The sequence below is a fragment of the Lepidochelys kempii genome, chromosome 1, assembly GCF_965140265.1.
Source record: "Lepidochelys kempii isolate rLepKem1 chromosome 1, rLepKem1.hap2, whole genome shotgun sequence".
NCBI lineage: Eukaryota > Metazoa > Chordata > Testudines > Cheloniidae > Lepidochelys > Lepidochelys kempii.
The window spans coordinates 50,510,206-50,531,799 of NC_133256.1; the positions used below are offsets into that span (position 1 = coordinate 50,510,206).

Here is a 21,594-nt window from a genome sequence, read left to right on the forward strand (position 1 = left end):
CAACTAGTTTCTTGGGCATAAATGGCCTCCAGCCCTCCAGCTTTGCTACTCTTCTCAACCCAAGAATAAACTCCTCAAAATCCAGCATTTCTAAAATGTTAAAGGCTACCACTTAAATACTGCATCTCTGGAGACATTTAGGCAATAACTATTCTGTAATATATTAAGTAAGATAGGGCCATTCAGCTGGGGGTGAACACAACAAGGGGGAGAAAAGTACCTTCTCCTTTCATGTCTGGTGGCAGACCTGTAGTGACGCTAAGAAAGGGGGAAAGAGTGCCTGCATCCAACACTAAAAGTATGTCGGACTCTTGTTAGAGACCTTTGTGGATGGGCAATTCGTGTGTGGTCCTTTCAGAATCTGATGGGTTTTTAGAAAAGACAAGGAAATAGTGTGCAGAAATAATTTCTTTGGTGCTAAATTTCAGAGGAATAATCCTAAAAGAGCCTTACTCTCTTATCCTTATACAAAATTACTTTTTTTTGGCTCAAGGAGCTTTACGATTTTGCTGTTTTTAAAATTAGTGATGGAAGATCTAATCACAGATTTGTTAGATTTAGCTGCATAGTAAAGGGATAATGTAGGGTTTTCTAGATCCTTCCCTACCCACAACAAGAACCACTAAAAGAAGTATTCAACTGTATGCACTACTGGAAACATTTTGGATTTACCATGGATTTCCTCCCAGTAATCATTCACAATGCGAGTTTAGCAATAAAGAAATCCATTATCATCCTCCTAATGCCGTACGGGAGAACAGGATTTTGGCAGAGTAAAGGGAGCAGCAATTGCCTAGCAGAGAAGTAGAAGGGTTGGGGGGGAGAACCATCAATAACTTCCCCTTACAGAGGTGACCAACAAGTTGTTCCTGCTGAGTGCAAAATCACCGATTTCCCTTTCTACTAGCTAAGTTGCTTTATCCACTCTGCAGACAGTCTGTTACAGACAGCGGGGCATAATTCCCTCCTGCTTACTACAAGCGTTAGGCAGCAAACTATACTACTTCAACAGAACATAACAGATAGAGAAGAAGAGCATGTTTGTAAGGGCACCTGTCTCAAGGAGGCTCAGTAGCCACAAGGTTTACTGGCTAAGAACTGGACGTAAAATCTTTCAGGAACACCATTGATTTGAACTCATCTCAGATGTCATAGCTTGACAACAAATCCAGCCAACCTGTGATATCACCACAGTTAGAAACATCCAAGTCACCTTATGTCTGGCAGCTAGGCCAGTCCTATTTCAAACCTCTGATTGCAAAAGAAGGAACAAAGTATTCTAAGAAACAAGCGGAAAGAGTTTGACAGGGTTCAGTTTGGTTTTGATTTGTTGTTTGTTTCTCTGAAAGGTGTGGACTGTAGAAGAGAGTGGATATGAGGGGTCAAAGCAAAGCACTTTCCTTGAAGCAAGTTTAAAAATAAGCTGAAAAACTTTAAGTAAACTTATTACTAAGAAAAGACACACTAAATTGTTACCCCTGCAGACTGAATTCTTCCATGTGCTACAGAACTCAGCATTTACATCGTGCTTTATAAAACGTTCAGAGCTCTGTACAAACATTAATTGACCCTCACAACATCCCTGTGAGATGGGCAAGTACAATATTTTACAAACAGGTATAATAGGAGGTATCAAGAGGTTAAGACACTTTGCTTGGGACCTTGACCAAGCTGGTGGCAGAACCAGACCTCAGGAGTTCCTAACACCCAACCTCTTGCTCAGCTTAGGCAAGTGAATCCACATCCCTGAGTAATGTAGCTAGGCCAACCTAATGCCTGGTGTAAACAGTACGAGGCTGATGGATGAATTTATCCACCAATCTAGCTTCCACTTCTCAGGGAGGTGGATTAACTACAGCGAAGGGAGGAGAACAGTGTCTACACTGAAGCACTACAGCAGTTGTGACACAGTACCAGTTTACGAGTAGACTTTCTTAGACTATGCTGCCTCGTGTCACAAAACAAAGTACACCACAGACAGCAGTTATGCTACGTCCTCACAGACGTGCTTCAACTCTGAGGGACCACAAGTGCAGGTTGAATGCCACACACAGTCAGTCAATCTTTGCCTTCTCTGCCAAGACAGCCAGCATATCAGTTGCAAGATGGATATTTCGGATGCGCACCCTTAACAACTAGGAACTGGACTTCGATCACCAACACAAGTGTCACATGTAGGTTACTGAACATTAACCTGCAGATGGGAATGGCTTTTAATCACTACTAACTTGGCCCTTATTTGAGGTAAAATATTGTTTCCCATTACCATTCCCTGAAGTCACCCTGTCTCTTATAGCTTCTCACTTCTGACATCCAGTTTTTCCATTCTGTACTGTCTCATGGAGTTACCAACTTAAGGGGGGAGGGGGGGAGGGAAAGATGCTAATCATTCTACATGAAACATTTCTACTGTACATGGGACTTTTGGAGATGGCAAAGAAGTTGTGCTGTTCCTCAATGTCGTCTACTTATATTGTGAACTGGAGAGCTTCTCAAGATAGAAATCTTCTCAGGCAGTCTGCTCTCCCACAATCATGTCAGCTATAGGCATGCTTACGTGACAAATATTTGGACACTCACTATAGCGAGAGAGAGAGACTTCACATGCAATGTTTTATCTCCACATTTTGTATCTGTGCTATTTCCTCAGGGTAAGAGTTAACATTTGTAAAATACCAAATCTCCCCTTGTTTACCTGTAGCCATCGTTGCTCTAATTGATTCAGGTCATACTGTAGTTTGCCTCTGTCTTCCTGTAAGTTCATTACCTCTTCAATATTTTTTATCATCCATATATTTTAAGGTTAAATTTACATCAAAAGAAAAAAAGCAAAGCAGTAGGTCACATTACACAGAAGAGAAAGGTAATTTATATTTACTTGGTCAAAAAAATCCTCTAGAACTTGAACAGTATTTTGATCGGGCTACCTTCAACAGAAAAGACATTGCTTGAACATATATGGTTTTGGAATGGTGAAGGAGCAGCTCTCTGGACCACCTGGAAGAGATTCACGGACAAGTTTGGGCACCATGGGTCAACAGACCCCACATTGCTTTCTGGCTGACGGAAAGTTCCCACCCACCTTTTTTTGAACTTGTAACCTCTTCTTTACGATAGGATAGTTTAGACTGTGAAATTATGCTTCAAAAGTAAAAAAGGTACATTTTATATGCAAATGTATTACTGTCCAATACAATGCGATGTATCCTCATTGTTATTAGATTTACAGGCACTAAGAACAATTCTTTAACATTATGAATCAAAAAACAAACAAACAAAAAAGACAGGTTAAAGAAATCAGTTCAGCATACCTTAGTATCATGTCCTTCATTCTGGCTTTCTGACACATACGTTTTCGAAGCCAGCATTGCAAATTTGATTTGTGGTAAATTAAGAGCTACAAACACACATAAATAACCAGACCATCCATTGAGGCAAAGTGGCAAATTGTTCCTGAAAAGATCTTTTACTAATATTATGCTTTTGTATTAATCAGTATACCCAAACCCCTAACTTAAAAGTGTACACTAACCTTATTCAGGAGACCAGAAGTGAACACCAGTCATGCAGTACCCATCGCAACAAAATTAATTACCATATCAGTTACTAAAAGTGATGACAAGACTCACTACCCCCTGAAGGGGGGTGGGAGGGGAGAGAAGGTTTCTGGAGATTATTAGGATGAAATCTCTTACCTGTTTTCCATCAAGTGTGTACAGGCGTTTAACCACTCCCGAATCCAGCTTGATGGCATCAGTTATATCAGTAAGAACCTGTTCAAATGAATGTGCGGTCTTCTTATTAAGCAGAATCCGGACTGCTTTACGTGGTTTCACACCACTCCTGATGATGGTGACCAGTTTAGGCCTGATGAAATCTTTATTTTCTCTTGCATCTGAAGGACTTCCTTTGGCAGTGGCAAGAGACGGCACCGTACGGGAAGTGGATGTTGTCTTAACATTCACTGACCAATTTGGGTTTACATTCTTAGTGTACTCCAGTTTTTTGAAAGGTTCTATTGAACCACACACATAGCTCTCCCCTGAAGGGAAAAAAGAAAACGAAAAGGATAAAAAGTGTCAGACCAATAAGTCAGACTAATGTAAAAAGACATCTTACTTTTGACCTGCCCTGTATCAATCATATCTTTTCTCCCCTCTCCATCCTCTCAGCTAAGAAGCTGCAGACCATAATATAGTCTTGGAAAGATGCTATGAGTAGGTGGCAAGGTGCATTATACCAAGAAACTACATTGACACACTGGATTAAAGCAGCAGTTTTCTTATTTGCAAGTTCTTCAGATAGTTTTTTAAATATACTTTGAATACTCCATTTCTGCTGTTTAATACAGATATGCAACGATAAGAATTCTCCAGCCCCCGATACATTCTTCAGAGTGGTCCTCTGATTTCATGTATTCAACAGGATTTTCAGAGGCTTACAGTGCTGTACACAAAACATAGGTCTCACATACTTTTGAAGTAACAGTACACTATAATACTAGGAAAAATAATTGAGAAATAATGATATTTTCCACAAAATAAGGTTCAGAGAATCTCAGGGTTGGAAGGGATCTCAGGAGGTCATCTAGTCCAACCCCCTGCTCAAAGCAGGGCCAATCCCCAATTTTTGCCCCAGATCCCTAAATGGCCCCCTCAAGGATTGAACTCACAACCCTGGATTTAGCAGGCCAATGCTCAAACCACTGAGCTATTCCTCCCCCCTCATAAAAGCTCAGTACTATTCCCACCCCAGGAAATGAATCCAGGCAGCCTGGGTGAAAACCAGGAATCCTGACCACTAGACTTTATGGGACTCAGCACTTGAACTTAAAATTGTGCTAATTTCATAGTAAATAATCAAAGGCTCATTTTTTAAACAAAGTTAAAACTTTAATTTAACAAATATGGAAAGAGTGAATTAAAATGACAGATCTCACAATGTTAAACACTTCTGGCCCAAAAGTTACAAAGCTTAACTACAGTGTTAAAAAATTGATTAAGGTCAATGGAAACGTTTCCATTAAAATACCATTACAAATATTTTCTGTTTAGAATTAAACATTTCCCCTGAAACACAAACACTGTATCGGTGCATGAGCCAGAACGGATATTGGCTAGTATCCTCAGTGCTGAAACTGAAGTAAGTGCAAGAGGTAAAACCAAGAGAATTCACACCTTACGTAGAGGAGTAGAGAAGCGGGAACAGCAAGATCAGATAAGCAGTAAGACCTGAGGCCTAGGCCAGGATGGATTTGTGTGTTGCCCAACAGGTAACAATGAAAAGTTAAACACTTGTTGAGGAGAGCAAGGTGAAGCCAGTGGAGGGACTCAAAAGGAGGAGGCAACAGCATCAGCAGAACAAATGAAGAAGATAATTTTAAAGGCCATTATGGAGGAAGATGGATACAATGAGAGTATCAGAAAGGCCAGCAAGAAGGAGATTACAGTAATCAAAATAAATTTCTTTTAAGGCGGCTGGATTGTCCCTTTAAATTGAACCATAAAATGCCAGGAGGGCAGGAGAAGGGAAACATTTAATCACATTTTATTCATGATGTTGATTCAAGTTTGCAAGAACATTTAAAATGTCATTGCAAAGCCTAGGTGTTAAGAAATGACTGACCAAAAACCCCCCACTTCTGCTACTTTTATAGGAGGCAGAGTTAAGCTCTTCCTTTAATACAAACGTACATAGCTGGTAGCCTCAGAACAAAAGGGTTTAGCAATTAACTATAGTAATGATCTAAGAGTGATCAAACAAGACACATTCTCTTTTATCAGTGTCCCGGACCAATATTTTTAGCACTGACTGTTCCATTGTTGCAAGGTCAAATACTATATAAGTGCTCCCTCTTTGTATAAAACACCTCATCCATAGATTTCAAGAATTTTAAAGTACAGCTATTAATATAATCAAAATTTCTTAGAAGAGTGTTTTTACAGACACATATGCAATAAGTCAATACACGGTGTAGATTGGATTTACTTCTGATATACAGGAACTGGTGTCAAGGTATTTTAGGCCCTCTTATATTAACAAAGCTACTTATTTCTGAGTATTCACAATCAATAGCAAATAGTGTGTGTCTACTTTGGTTTATTAAAATAGTTTACAGGCTTCTCTAACAGTTACAAGTTTACATTAAGGCAGTGTTGTTGCAACACAGCAACTGACTGAGTAGTCACTGAATTAGAGGAATGGGTCTAGAAAAAAAAAAATAATATTTTAGAATGCTGTCATATTTCCAAGGGGTAGGCTACCTCCATTCTAGTTTACAGATAAATATCAAACTGGTTACTTAAATATATTATGTATTGTTACAGCTAATACTACCCCAAGACACAGACCATTAATGTACCGAGCATGCTTGATTTTGCCCCTGTAATAAAGCCGAACTCACCTGGCAGCACCTCCTGCTGGTTGTCCTCAGAAATTAGCTCGTCAGCCTCTGGAGCGCCCTTGGATGTCTGGTGATCCGCCTTACTGCAGGCCCCAGTCCCTCCCAGTACCCTGTGCCTCCTCCCACTGGGGTGCTGCCCCCTGGCAGTAAACCCTAACAATCCCTGAGGGTCTCCCCTCCCTGGGGAACCCCCACCCACTACCCCCACCTCGCCTCAGTCTTGGCTACTGCCAGTCATCACTTAGCCCTGCTCCGTGGGGCAGACTGCAGTGTATCAGCCACTCAACACAGGTGAGGGGGTTTGGACCTGCTGCCTCTGTCTACTCATGGGCTGCCCCTGGCAACCCCAGTACCTAATAGGCCTTAATCTAGGCCTTGGAGCCTGGGGGTTTCGAGGCCGGAGCTCCCCTGACCTTTCCCCCTCAGCCCTGCCCCAATCTAGGTATTCCCTCAGGTCCCTGCAGCCAGGCCCTTCCCTCTCTGAACGCAGAGAGACTAGCTAAGCTTTAGCCTAGCAGCCCCTTTATAGGCCCAGCTGCGGCCATTTCCCCAATAAGCCTAGCTTTTCTTGCCCTCAGCCCTGGCTCTCTCCTAGGGCTGGCTTTTAAGCCCCACAGGGCAGAAGTGGGTAACCACCCTGTTACAGCCCGCTTTTTCCCCAAAAAAGCTTTGGGTAGCCCACTCTGCATGAGCTGCATAACTGGGTCCCTACTGAATAGCACCAGATGAGTGAGCATGTCATACTGCAAACAAGTATTGACTCTTGATTGATTATAGCATTAGTAGCTATTTATAAAACAAAAAACAAAAACTAGAGTGAGAAAGCAGTCACTGATTTTGCTGGCTTGTGTGCCAGAATTTCCCCAGCAATTTTAGCTACCAGTTTTACTGCAGCATTGCACCAAACAGTGATATCATCCTTCTACTAAGGTACGCTTTTCCTAAAAGGGAACAACCTAGATTTCATCTGGTTCTAAATGCTTATGTAGATTTATATAACTTGCTCTACCTAAACTGGACCATTATTTTAATGGCTTTTTGTTTCTTTTAAAGAGGAGAATGAAGACTAGATACACGTTATTTTTTAAGTAGTCTTAAAGTTGTGATGCAATAAGGTAAGTTTCCAATAGAGAAGTACAAATATATCATCATTTACCATAGAACAACTCCAAGGAAGTCAGTTTGCAACCATGGGAGTCACACATACATGTTCCCAAAGGCCACTGAATTAAATGTTTGAGAAGTGTTTTGTATTTGTCCTGTCCTAAGTAAACTACACCCTGATTTTATAGTGATGCATATATGTGAGTTTTTAAACACTGAGGCCCCAATTCAGGAAAGCATCCTTATTCATGGAAGCACTTAAGAACATGTTTAGCTTTCCTGAATCAGGACCCTAATTGACAGTGGTCAGAAAGTTCAAAGTTAAGACTAATCCTCCAATCTTAATTGCCTTTGTGATAAGAGAAGCCAGTCACAATGCAAAGAACGTCCACCTTGATTTTGTTTCCCATTCTAAAAATCTTTTCCCCCCCCCACCTTAGAAGGTAGATTAAAGGTAAATAAAAAGAAACAAAAGCCTTTCCGTGACTAACATGGAGTGCTGGAATTATGTCAGTGCTCACAGATAGGATCCATAATCCAATGAGGAGATTCAGTATCTCTCGTCTATTCTATACTGGTAGCCACAGAACAAGAGAGTTAGCTTAGTTAAGGTTCACTCACAATTGCTATAAGGCAAGTGTAGACATTTACCCATAGTTTAAATAAGAGCCTCAGTCCAAAGAAGAGGAAGTCCCTTAAGTTGGGGCTTGGATAAGGATTCAGTCCAAACAAGACTGAAGAGATTTGGAGAAGGAAGAGGAAGGGGGAGACAGAGGTCTATGGAACGAATCCGATCTTTCAACTTGGACTTTGTCAAAGATCACAATCAGGGGGGTTGTGCTGGAGTTTTAGGTGCTTCACCATGTCCAGGTAGCAGCAGTGGCTGGGACGCCCATTAATAGCCATAAGGTTGCAGTCACTCTTTCCCCTTTTATGGGGGACAGAGACAGTGGTTGTAATTTGGTAAGGGCCAACAGCAAATGACTATCTGACCCCAGAGCAAAGGGGAAGCAGAGAGGAAATGTGTGCAAGAGAGATGTCTCAGAGGCACAATGTCTCATAGGGGCTACTCCAGGGGTTATAAAGCTGAAGTACTATGACTTGCTTAGGATTGTGCTTAAAAAGACACAATCTAGCCCTAATCTTACGCCCCAGCTATATGACAACTGAGGGAGCAGTGAAGGAATTTATAGCCATCAGCAAGCCTTTGTAGGGTGTCAACACAGAAGAGGGTAAAACTTACATTGATACAAAATTAAGACAGACAGAACTAAAGTAATGAGTAAGCATGCTGAATAACAGGAAAGATATGAGAGACTGTGGAACAGCTTCCCAAGGGAAGTGACTGCACTATGAAATGCTCATTCATCTGTCACTGATCAAGTCTCAACTATAGATTTTACAGTATCAACAGCCACTAAAATAAAGAATGGGGACTTTCCGCTGCTTGAAACATTTGATAGGGAACTGGTAAAATATAACATTAGGATTTAACACTGACTTCCCTTCCCCCCCCCCACCCCGAGATAGGATTAGATGGGTAAAAAAAAAAAGTGGGTGATATTTTATGTACAGTTTACTTATTGGCTCAATACTACACAAGCTAACACTTGTTACAAATTCTGAGAGTGCTCAACATTTAAACTAATGTGCTGTTATGCTATTCCAAGTACATTAAAAATCTTAATATTCAAAGCCATAGAAGACAGCAATCTTTAAAAAGAAAGAAACTTATGCCTGGTCTATGCCTGAAGAAAAAGTTACCCATTGGACTGGTCTACACTTACATTTGCCAGCAAAGGTAGTTTTTCCAGTGCAGAACTGGTCTTATGTGATGTGCTGTGCTTGTTTTCTTTAAAAGAGCTGGAAAAGATGGCCACAAAGAGGCAAAATGTCTGCTAGGAGGAGGCAGCATTAATTCTTTATGTGAACATTCTAAGAAAAGGAGCAAAGTTGCATTTTAGTGGCCCTTTTGTCTTTTCTAGTATGTTAATAGTCTCTTTACTAACGTGTCCATTATCCTGCTCATCAAGCTTCTAACTGAGTGGAGTTAAGGACTAGAGTAGAGCCTGGTCCTTTTCCTAGCCTGAGATACTGCAGAGGGTCTTACAGGGGAGCTTCCTGGCCCTTATGGTTGGACAAGGCCAGAAGAGGGTAAATTAGCTGGTGTCTAAGTTTTGTGCATGGGAAAGGTTGATGGTTGCCTGTCATGAAATTGCATGTTCAGCATCTGAGGAATGGGGAGTGGATAGGATCATAGCGGCTGTTAGGGATGGAACCGTTAGCCAACTGTGAAGCCAGCAGGGATTTTGAGGCACGGGTGGCCGTGGCAGCCAAACAAAGTGCTAGTGCCTCCTGGCAGCAGATGCCCAATGCGAGTATTGATCAACAGAGGGTGTCGGGTTCCAGAATAAAACAGAATTGGAGGTAGATTAATGGAAGACATCTCCTAACAAATATGGGGAAGGAGGCTGGATCTCCTAAAGTCTGGTACAGTGAGGAGACAGCTGCCTCTTCCCCATCCCCTTAGCCCTCATGTGTGGGGAAGGCAATAGAGTCTCAGGATAATTGTGTGGAGGAATGATGGTAGCCCTCCACTAGGTGGAATGGACTACAAAGAAAGGAGGACATCCAAATATTAAAGGTTGCGGATGCTCAAAGCCCTGATTCCACAAACATTTACACATATGCTTAATTATACTCATGTGTATAGTCCCATTAAAGCCCACAGCACTATCTACAAGCACTCAGAATGCCACTGCAAAGATCACTTTCCTAGCCTGTTGCTTTGGCCATGTCACCCCTCTATGTCATCAAACATCAGCTATTTGTCTTCACTCTCAAGGCCTTCACAGCTCATCTCTCACTCTCTATTGAAGTGGGAGCTTCTGCTTCCAAGCTGTCCATGATGCCAGCCTCTATTGCCCACTTACTAAACAAGCACCTTCCTTCTTTCTTCCACACTGCTCCCCATGCTTGGGGGGAGCTCCCCAGAACTATGCACAAAGCTACCTCATTACTCTCCTTCCAAACCGTCCTTTGATGTGAGGCCTACCAAAAAGTTTCACAACAGTTAGGACACTTGTGAACTGACTCTTCTGTCTCATTGTTTTCTTGTACTCCTCTGTCTCCATCCATCTGTTGGATCTTGTTCTATACTTAGATTATAAAGTCTTTGGGCCAGGGGCTGTCCTTTTGTTCTGTGTTGTATAGCGCCTAGCACAATGGGGTCCTGGTGAATGACTAGGGCTTGTAGGCACTATGGGAATACAAATAAAATAACCACAATCATGGCCATAGAGTTCAAGGTTTATTTCTTTTTTGTAATTGGACTATTACCACACAAGCTAAGGTTGAGGAATATATAACACCTGTTTTAAAGTTTTCATGCTTAATCCAATCTATTATTGTTCGTAGTTAAGATGTACAGTAACAGTTCTTAAGGCCAGGAACTGCTAGTCCGCCTTTCTCTTGGGTTTAATTAATATACTCTTATGAATCTCTAGGGTTTATATGGAAAAGCAAGATAAATTAATCATTTGCCAATTCCTGAGAGTTACATATGGAATAGATAACTTAGTCTTGCCACATCTCTATGATGAGGTAGTCTTTGCAATATGTAGTTTATGGATTCCATTTGTATCAGGAGGAATGAAAAAAACTTCATCTTTTGGAACCCAAATCCATGTATAGTAAGTCAAGATTCAGTAGCTATTTACAAGATTAGATTTGACAGCAAAAAGTAAATCTGAAAGCCATTACAGTCCTTCATCTGGAAGAGGTGAAAGGAGAAGGGAAGGTAGCAAATTATGGGGACATTAAAGATCTGCGCACCTTTCCTTAGCAAAGCCAAGTCCATTTTCCATACGATAGGTCTTACTGCCAAAGGAATTCGAGTTGAATTTTTCAAAGTAGTCCATTAGATTTTAATTAGTGGAAGAAGCATCTAAGACTCCTGAAGTGGTTTTTTGTTTTTGTTTTTTGTTGGTTTTTTTGGGGGTGGGGGGGTGGAAGGAGAAAAAAATTTCACCTGACTGAAATTAGGCTTCCTGCATACCAACAAAGAACACTGCTGATGCAAAGCAGCCAATTTTCATCCTATTTGTTCCTTCAGGACTACCTCCCACACAGCTCCATTATAGCCACATCCTTACCACCAAAGCGTCTCTCTCCAGAGCCTGTCAACACCTCTCATGAGTCATCCTAGGAAAACAGACAAAGTCCTCCCTCACCCTACTCCTACGGGAAGGATGCAGCATTCTCCCCAGTGGAGAGGGAAGAATGAGAAAAGAATGAACGCTGAATTTCAGAATGAACCATCTCTAGTTACAGGGTTTGCACCTAAGGGCATGTCTACATTTACAGTGCAGCAGTAGCACAGCTGTACTGGTGCAGTTGTGTTGCTGCAGGGCATGTGGTGAAGACACTCTATGCAGACAGGCAAGAGCCCTCCCATCAGCGTAAAAAACTAACACCAACCCACCTCTCACGAGTGTCAGAAGCTCGGGTCAGTGGAAGAAGCTCCCACCAACCTGGCACTGTGCACACTAGCACTTATTCCAGCTTAATTTATGTTGCTCAACGGGGTGGAATATTCACACCCCTGAGTGATGTAAGTTTTGCCAACATAAGTGGCAGTGTAGACATAGCCTCAGAAAGTCTCATCAAAAAATGTATCATCATCAAAAAAAAAAGGAAGATATCCGAGTGAGAAAGATCTTATGAAGTTAGTACATATAGTGAGAGTGCATTAATCTAATCATAAACACAAAGCAACACTTGACATTTTAACAGCCTGAACAGGAATGTAAATGGGGAGCTGGCAAAGCCAAGTGATTTTCCAGCTCTTTAAACAAAAAGCAGCAGCTGCAAGCTAATTATTGCTGTTATAAACTAGCAAAGTCTGTTAGATTTAAAAAGAAAAACAGAGGTTTAAATAAAAAAAAAAGCCCTCATTCCATTAACAGCCAGTGGGTGAATCTGTATTCTGCACTGTTTTGACTGGCTTGTAAATCTCCAAAGGATTCCATTTTGCAGTTTTATAGAAGTATGTACACACAGCACCAGATCTCCAGAACAGACCAACTCTTTTTGGGTGGAGTAAGCACATAATTTTAATTATGCACAAAGATTTACTCCTTTCAGTCCTACAAGTGGCACATAGAAATAGGAATATACACTTTAGATTTGAGCATTACACCAACACTGGGTGGAGGGGCAGGCACAGGAAGAGAAGACATTTGGTTTGTCTGCCCCAAATATTCTTTTTTTCCTTTTTCTTCTCTCCCTCCCCCCCAATAATAAACAACATATACATTATTTCACAGGTTGGCAATAACTGATCAATTACTAGACAAGCACATCAGCTGATCAGATTAATATTTGCAAGGTAATTTGATTTTAATATACCCTCTGCATCATGTTCTCTGTCCTTGATAGCTGGCTTTTGCACAGGTTTTAGCTGCCAGACAGTTACCATTTATATTAGGGACATTTGCTTCCTGGTGAAGAGCTCAATTAATTATTTAAAGGAAAGAGAAGCATGGTCCTGGAATGGATAGCAATGGCTATTTCTTTCATCGTCCTCCTGGCAGTTACACTCCCCCCAGCATAATATAAATACTGCACAGGTCTACTATTGTCCAATCTGAAACACTGAAACCAAAGTTATGGGCTTGAACCTGCAATCCCTTACTTATGAGAGCAGTGCCACCGACACTCAAGCACCTTTACATTGTCTTTCACTGTGCCTCCTACGCAGGGAGGAGCTCTGTAAAAAATTCCTCCTTCATCACTTTGTCCTCTTTCAAACCCTTCCTTAAGGCCTCTCTGCTGTGATGCCTTCAAAAACCCCTTGATAACAGCTAAGTATGGTGTGTGCCAAGATTGCTTTGTTATGCCAAATACATTGTTTATTAGGATCTTCTTTCCCTCCCCATATTAATTTTTCTCCACCTGTTCCCCTTGCATCATCATATGCTAAAATGGTTAGTTCTGTGTCACAAGAACATTTAAAAAAAAAAAACACACACACACAAAAGTGTGGGGTACAGCACTTAGTACCTCATTGGGGCCTCTAGTCATTGTAGCAATACAAATAAATACCTCCTTAAATCAATGGGACTACTCACATTAGTAAGGGTTAATAGGTCAGGACCAAATTTGCAGGGTTACTCAAGGTATTTTTGTTTAAGGGTAGAATAGTACTTAAAAAAAAAAATCTGGAGGACTCTTCTTTCCTTCTACCCACATAGTTACCTTTAAGTTTTGCTAAAATACATGCACACAGTTAAGGCCACGGGCTGGGCTGACAGCAGGTCTCATGTCTGGGGATTAAATTACGTTTTATCCTTTCCTCTGTAAAGCTAGTACACTCCAGAACTACAACTGGAGCTCCATTCCACTTGACTAGATGCCAGGTAGGCTGTTTCTTTATTCTACTCTAAGAACTGCTCTCTCTGTATGGAGAAAGAAGCCAAAGGCAAGCCAGCAGGTATCTTGAAGGCAGTGTACTGCACTCAAGGTGAGGGAGCCCTGGTTTAGAAGAAGACTCTGAATTTGGAGCTCCCTAGCACTAGGGAACAATGTGAATTCCACTGGTGATGGGTTTGATATCACCACTGCATTGTAGGGAGAAATAAAATGGTTCAGACAATGGGCCCTGACTGAGCTGAAGAGTAATATTAGCCTTTATCATAGAGCCTACTTTATCTCCAGTTACTTAACAGAAGTAACTCTCCACTCACATAAGGCAAGACATTTATTAGAGAGGAACAACTAGAGGTCTTTACTATGAAGTGATATAAATTCTTTAAACCCCATCAGTACTGGCCTTTAGTATCACTGAGGACATCTGCTGTTGTAACAAGTAGATAAATAAGGGTACCATTGGCTTGATCTAGTTTAGTTTAGAACCCTTCTGCAAGATTTTAACATGCAATTAGGAACTGTCAAAATAAGAGAGCTCTGAAATTTAGGAGGGCTACCATGGGGGGAGGTGACCTTTCCCTTTCTCCACTTTCAGAAAGGAATATAGAACCCATGGTCCTGAAAGGAGACAAATAGCTTCCTCTTTAAGTGCAAGTGGACAGTAATGCTTTTCAAGCTATGTTTGAGATGTACATTCTCTCCTATGAGAAAAGAAAAGCCTATATGATAATCTGAGTCACAATACTATGTACTCTTCATATTTGTGGAAAGTCTGTCATGAAGAAGCTCACAACATATTTGAAATATTAGGCATGCATTGATGCAAATATAACAGTGGTAAAGTAAAGTAAAGTAAAGTAGTGATACAGACAGGAACTTTACACCCTGCCTTTCTTAAATATTCACCTTCCACTAGCTGGTCCAAGGTGGAAATCTTCTTGGCACCATCAATGGTGTAGATTGTTCTCACGCCCTGGGGCAGATTCACGTTATCAGATAGAGTTCGGGTCAGATCAGCCAACAGGGCCTCAAAAGATCTAAACCGGTCGGGGGAGATGGCATAGACAATCCCTTTGAAATACCGGTCTCCATTGCGATAGAAACGAACTTTCTTGGCTTTTTTCTCAGAACTGAGGGTTTGTAGAGTGCGGGTTCGGTAAAAGCTGCAGTGGGCACTGTGGGTAGGGCTAGGCAGACCATTTACCCGTGACCCTCTGCCATATCGCTGTGCTTTATCACGCTCATCAAAATGTTCCAGCTCCATGTCTCTTCCAAAGGACATCTTTGACGGTAAATCTGGGATGAGAAAGAGAAAGAATTCAATGGATAAAGTATTTTTATAACTCCAGTTAGAACTCATAAGAATTCAGTGTACAAATAAAACACTATGGGAGGCTCTCCTGTAGAGTGATCAAGGTTAATCTACATTTTTTTTAAAACCATAACTGTACAGCACATGGAAAAAACTTGTTCACCAAAAAGTAGACTGTGTAACCTAGTTGCCATCTTTATACTATACCAAGAAGCAAACCATCACCACCACACAAAAAAAAGCATTTGATCAAAAATTAAGGAGACACACAATGCCTATGTGACATAATATATGGTACAAAGTTCAGCTGCTCTTCTTCTCAGTAGCTCAACTGGTTTTCGCTAGTCTTGCACCCAAGTGAAGCTTCCAATCCTATTAAAAGTGACAACCAAACTACTCATGCTCTCAGCATTGCTCATTCCAAGTCTGACCACAAAAAAGTTGCCACTTAGTGGATTATATTTACTGCCAGCCAATGTGACACAACCAATTAAGAACATTTCCAAAGAAGCAGTCATGTAGGTTAGCAACAGAAATTAGGACTATTAATACAAGTGAGTTGACTGTGATGACTTTTTCATTCATGAAAAAGTCTCGCTCCAGACAGCCATTACATCTCACCTCACCCCACGTTCTACACTAGACTGATTGGAGTTAACACCACTCCCAAACCTTTAGCACACAGTGAACAGGTGGAGGTACTCAATTACCACAGAACAGACAGACATGGTTAGCAGGAGCTCCTGAAACTAATATCATCCACTGAGCAAACTACCTTTCAGAATATACAAATAAAAGGGTAAAGCAGTAAATATCCTTAACTCAGTGCTAAGAATTTGTCATCCCTGATCATTTTTCCTGGTCAAAAATCTGTAACGCCAATTGGAATAAATCACTAACTGACTGATGACTTCAGAAACACTGAATGAATTAGCAACTGATACTAAACACCTGAGACAACCACAAATAAGGCTCCAAGATGACTGGGTTCTTGATTGAATGATTCCAACTTTTTAATATAGCACATACCTTGAAGATCTTAGCCATTTTATTTATATGTAAGGGAATGTGTAGCACTCACTTCCCTTTTTCAAGGTGTGTATATATATTTAAAAAACAAAAATCCTGAACTAATCTTGTTAAAAACATGTTACTACAACTGTTATGTCAGTTTTCATCTCTATATAAATAAATCCTTCGATTTTGTTTGGTTTGTTATTTTAAACAGACTAGTCTCATTTTGTTTTAAGAGCCACCCTAGACTTGTAGTAAAAGTTGTCTGCAGAACACAAAGCAAAGCACAGTACATTTATTTATAGCACAGATTCACAGACCTAATTTAGAAGGGTGCTCTGTCATGGATTTCCAATAAAAAGGAAAAAAACACAAGATAGAAAGCACCAGTTTCATTACCACTGATCATTAAATGACAGTTACAAAACAAATCAACAACAGAGAAATGGTTCAATATGACAGAGAGATGGACCTATACCATTTTGTTTATACCGGTATATGTTAAAGTGAATAGTGTGCCCCAGTGCCCAACTCTCAAGCATGTGAGTAGTCCCTCCCAAATTCATAGGACTATTCATATGCTTAAACTAAACATGTACCAAAACCAATGCAAGATCAGGGTCCTTGTGGAGGTTATTTATTCGAATTTGGTTAGAGCTGGACTCATTTTATTATCCAAACATGGGATCCTGGTTATATTTACATACTTTGCCTTGCATCTGCATATGAAGATTTGCTGTACTACAAAAAACACCCTTCCTCCCCACACTCACACACTATGGAAAACACCTTTCTAGACCAGTCCCTCTACCCCCACCCTGACAAAACTACATTCAAAGAACAGAAAAGTTCTCTCTGGACCACTGTCTGTCTCTCACTGTCACCCCATTATACTGAGAACGATAAAAGTTTACATTATTTAAAGGGGCACTGTCAGGTCAATATAAACCCAAGATTAACAGCCATGTTTTGATGTGTGTGGGGGGTTTAAGTTATTATTCCAATAAAAGCCATTTATTGGGATTTAAACATCCCCTTACAGAACTCATCAGTTTCACTTCCAAAGTGTGGTCTTTGTGTTGGAAGAACAAAAAAACAACCAAAAAACCCCCTCAACGTCTACTGTGGTTTCATTGTCTATACCATGTCAAATTAAAGAAAAAAACCATACACATACACCCCTTCCCTGTAAAAGAAACATCACAAAATTTTCATTTTTAGTAATCTCGAGTCTTAGTGGATAGTATGAGGAATGATCCATACTTTCACAAATGATTTTTGCCTCAAATTAAATTTAAAAGGGAAATAAGATTCTCCCTAGAACAATGTGCTCCTGCCATTCACACTCCAATGTGTTCACATCAGAAGGCCAAAACTAAGACAATGAAATTATAGACAATTAATTGGTTTGATCAAATGTTACTATGTAAAAGGCACAGGCCCCACAGTTCATACCACATGAATGTGTTAAAGGCAGATTGTGTGTGTAGGTGTGAGTGGGTGATTACATAAAACAATCACTCAGACCCAAATACACACACCAACACAATAAAGATTATTGAATAAAGTCTGAAACAGAGTGCATTTTCTAATGATTTCCTCGATTCAATCTGATGTAGGTCATAATGGTTTCAAAAAAGATGTATTCTTCTGAGGTGACACAAAACGTGTCTGAAATTCAACTAAGCCAGCTGAACCCTCTATTCATGAGCCATATTGTGCCATCAGTTTTTAAACAGGAAGCTCTGCTTAAAAAACTGATGGCATGATTTGGCCCCGTGGTAAGAGAGAAAAATACATTTTCCATAACGGTCTACACGTTTTCAACACTGCAGGTATAATTACATAATTGGCTTCTCCAGAATCAGAGAGAAAAATCGCCAGCGCTAAGCAGCAAGGTGCACTATAAATGAACAAAATGGAATTTAAAAGCAGAATATAGAGTCGGTGAATACTTACTTAGTCACCTCTTAAAAAGAGAGGGAGAGAGACAGAGAGAGAAAAGTAGAGCATGCCCGTCATATAACAGGTTTGCTCCACAGCGGAATCTGCCACCCAATGTCAGACCATTTCTCAAACAGAGAGAGGACCCTCCTCACAACCTCTGCCACACACCAAAAAAAAAAAAAAAGGGGGGGGGGCGAAGTACGCAGCACCAGCTACAGCAAGGGAAAGCGGGGGTAACGTAGAGCTTAGCCACCATCCTACCCGAAGATTCAGCTACCCCCGAAATGAGAGCCCCAGACAAAAGGGGCAGGTGCACACACGCAGTCGGGTGGCTAGAAAGGTGCATTGCAGCGGTCCGGGACAAGCCCGGCGAGGCTCACCCCAGCACGCGCCGGAATGGAAGGGGCGAGAGGAACTGTCTTTGGCTTGGCAGATCCAAACACTTACCTATTTCGGGGGGAGAGGGGGGGAGACTGGAAGCGCCTTTGCCCCCAACCTAAGTAGGTGGGTTGGTTGTGAAGGGGGTGCCGGGTTTCCGCGGAAAGAGCTCAGCTCAACAGTCCCCCCCCCCACCACCCCCACCCTGCTTTGATGGCAAGCGCGGCCGCGAGGAGCGGCTTGGACGCCTTTTGTTATGTGTCTTCTGGCCCCCCCGGCTGGCCGGTGCTGCGGGTGAGGCTGGGCTGCAGCTGCCTCGCCTTTCTTCTCCTGTCTGCGGCTGATCGCGGCGATTTGCATTAGCCCGTCCCTCCCGGGGATGCTGCTCCTCGCACCAGCCTCTCGCCGGCTCTCCCTCCAGAGGGCGGCGCCGCCACGGCCTCCCTCCCGGCGCCGGGGGGGGGATAATGGGCTCAGCCGCTCCGGGCTACCTCCCCGCACCGCCTAGCCCGCCGGGCTCCTCTCCTCTGCCCACCTTGGCGCCCCGCCCTCCTGCCTAGCTGGGGCGGAGGAGAAAGGGGCGCCGCTGCTCTTGCTTAGCGCCTCTCGTGTGAATCTGAAACGGAGTGCGCGGGAGGGGGAGAGGGGGGAGGGGCAGTCAGTCAAAACGTGAAGCGGCCCCAGCCCCGTTATTTTCCACTGCCCCACAAATCCCTGTCAGTGCCCGGCACGGGTCAGGGGCAGCTGCTGTGGCGCATGCGTCCCTGCGCTGAGCTGAAGCAGGATGCATGCCCGCGGTCTGCTGCGCGTCACCGTCTGCTGCTGGCAAGCTGTAGGCGAGCCGGCTGAGCCTGCACCCAGCCTTCAGCCCAGTCATGCCTTGGGTGTGCGCGGTGCTGGCTGGCATGTGAACTGTCAGCTCTCTCTGAGCGCACGTCTGTGCATTGTGGAAATATCCTACTCTATTGCCTGTGAAAAGGTTGCCTTCACCCTTGCCCACCCCACTTTATGTCTGAGCACAGCACAAGGCAGATCCTAGGATATTTACCTCAAGGCTCATCTACACTATGGCGGAGATTTTCAAAACTGTGTGAGAGATTTCCAAGCCAAATCTCCTTCAAGTTACTGGGAATTGGGCATGCAAATTCCCTGGGTAGCTTTGAAAAATCGCAGTCTACATATTTAACCCGGCCAGTGCAGGGTTGTCTGGCACAGTTAGGAACTGGCTGTATTGCAAAACAGTGTTTGGTTTGTAGAGTGGTCAGTGTTACAGGGCTAGCTGCACCTCTGTCCCTGTCTGGTCTCTAAGTGCACCCCTGTCAGGTGAGAGACCTCATATCTTTACCTCTCCTCAGAGTAGATGAATTGCAAAATTCCACCTAGACTGGGTCTTGTGCTGTGGTACCCAGGGTATAAGGTATTCTTGCCTAGCAGATCCAGGTAAATATGGGCATCCGCCGTTGTTCCCTGTGGGAGTCTGACCAGTAGTAAATATAGTGATCAGTCAGCCTTCTTAAACCAACATATTGTTTATCTTGCAGTAGGAGGGAGTTGCCTGCGGAGGCGGGGCTGGGAGCTGCCCGACAAAGGTAGGAGGCAGCCCCAGCTGAGTAGGGGCTGGAGAGGGTGATGACCTGGTACCTCCCCCACTTGCAGTAAGCAGACTTTGGGTGTCCAGGCAGTAGATGTGACCGGACACTGTCAGGTGCCCTTTTCGACCAGAATTTCCAGTCAAAAACTGGGCACATGGCTGCCACCCCCGCCACTCTCTTGAGAGAAAGTCCCTTTTGCCCTGTTATACTCCTGTGATTCTTCTGCATTCTCAGGCTTAGACCCTTCTGGTCAAATCCAATCCTGTAGGCTCAGCTGGAGATCAAGCCAGTTGTTTTGGTATTGTCCCATAACAACTCTCAAATGTTTGCTGACATGGCTATATTGAACCATTCTTTTCCTTCCTGCCTGTTTTCCCAGACAGCTGTCTCTTGAATTAACCCCAGTGTAGTCAGTCAACAGCCCAATAACCAGGTCAACAAACATACAGTACTAATACTGTACATTGTTACAGAGCAGCTCAAAATCTGTCATAATCAGTAAAACATGATTTTCCTAACTTTTTTTATAGTTATTAGGGCGGTTGATTAATTGCAGTTAACTCACACGATTAACTCAAAAAAATTAATCCTGATTAAAAAAATTAATCGTGATTAATTGCACTGTTAATAGCATACCAATTGAAATTTATTAAATATTTTGAATGTTTTTCTACATTTTCAAATATATCGATTTCCATTATAACACAGAATACAAAGTGTGCAGTGCTCACTTTATATTTTTTATTACAAATAAAAGATATTTGAACAAATAAACAAAAGAGAGTATTTTTTCACTTCACCTCATACAAATACTGTAGTGCAATCTCTTTATCATGAAAGTGCAACTAACGTATGTAGGGGTTTTTTTTGTTACACAACTGCACTCAAAAACAAAACAATGTAAAACTTTAGAGCCTACAAGTCCATTCAGTCCTATTTCTTGTTCAGCCAATCACTAAGACAAACAAGTTTGTTTACATTTACGGGAGTTAATGCTGCCCACTTCTTAATTACAATTGTGATGGGTTTGGTCACAAAAATTCCCTCAAGACTGTCACTAGATGTGCTGGGATATCACTGAGAACAAACCCCCCTGCCAGAGAAGGCTTGCCTCCACTCCCATCTTGCTGAGCTAGACACTCCAGCTGGCTACAGCACAGACCAAGAGGTTGGGCCATGCCCCCCTGCAGTTCACAAAAACTAAGATTCCCTTAGTCCAGGGGCTTCTCAGTTAACAGGGACTTTCCCAGCACTCAGTATTCAGTCTTTCTGGAAGCCTAAACCCCAAATGAATCCATTTTACTCTGTATAAAGCTTATATAGGGTAAACTGATAAATTGTCTGCCCTCTATAACACTGAAAGAGAGATATGTACAGCTGTTTGCTCCTCCAGGTATTAATTACTTACTCTGGAT

At 42.2% G+C, this 21,594-nt stretch overlaps 1 protein-coding gene across 3 annotated transcripts in view; it reads right to left on the reverse strand.

Annotated features, from left to right (window-relative positions):
* DCLK1 (doublecortin like kinase 1) overlaps positions 1 to 19,355 on the reverse strand; it is a 324,515-nt gene extending 305,160 nt beyond the window's left edge. Inside the window, exons 1-3 of one of the 3 annotated variants that reach the window (XM_073341871.1) lie at positions 18,657 to 19,341; positions 14,843 to 15,232; positions 3,696 to 4,042 (exon numbers count right to left, since the gene is read on the reverse strand). In XM_073341871.1, coding sequence (XP_073197972.1) covers positions 3,696 to 4,042; positions 14,843 to 15,218 — 723 coding nt within the window. In that variant the 5' untranslated portion in view covers positions 15,219 to 15,232; positions 18,657 to 19,341. Of the gene's footprint in view, positions 1 to 3,695; positions 4,043 to 14,842; positions 15,233 to 18,656 lie in introns of all 3 variants that reach the window. The other 2 variants (XM_073341880.1, XM_073341902.1) reach the window with 2 other exon arrangements.
* Positions 19,356 to 21,594: the final 2,239 nt, after the last annotated feature.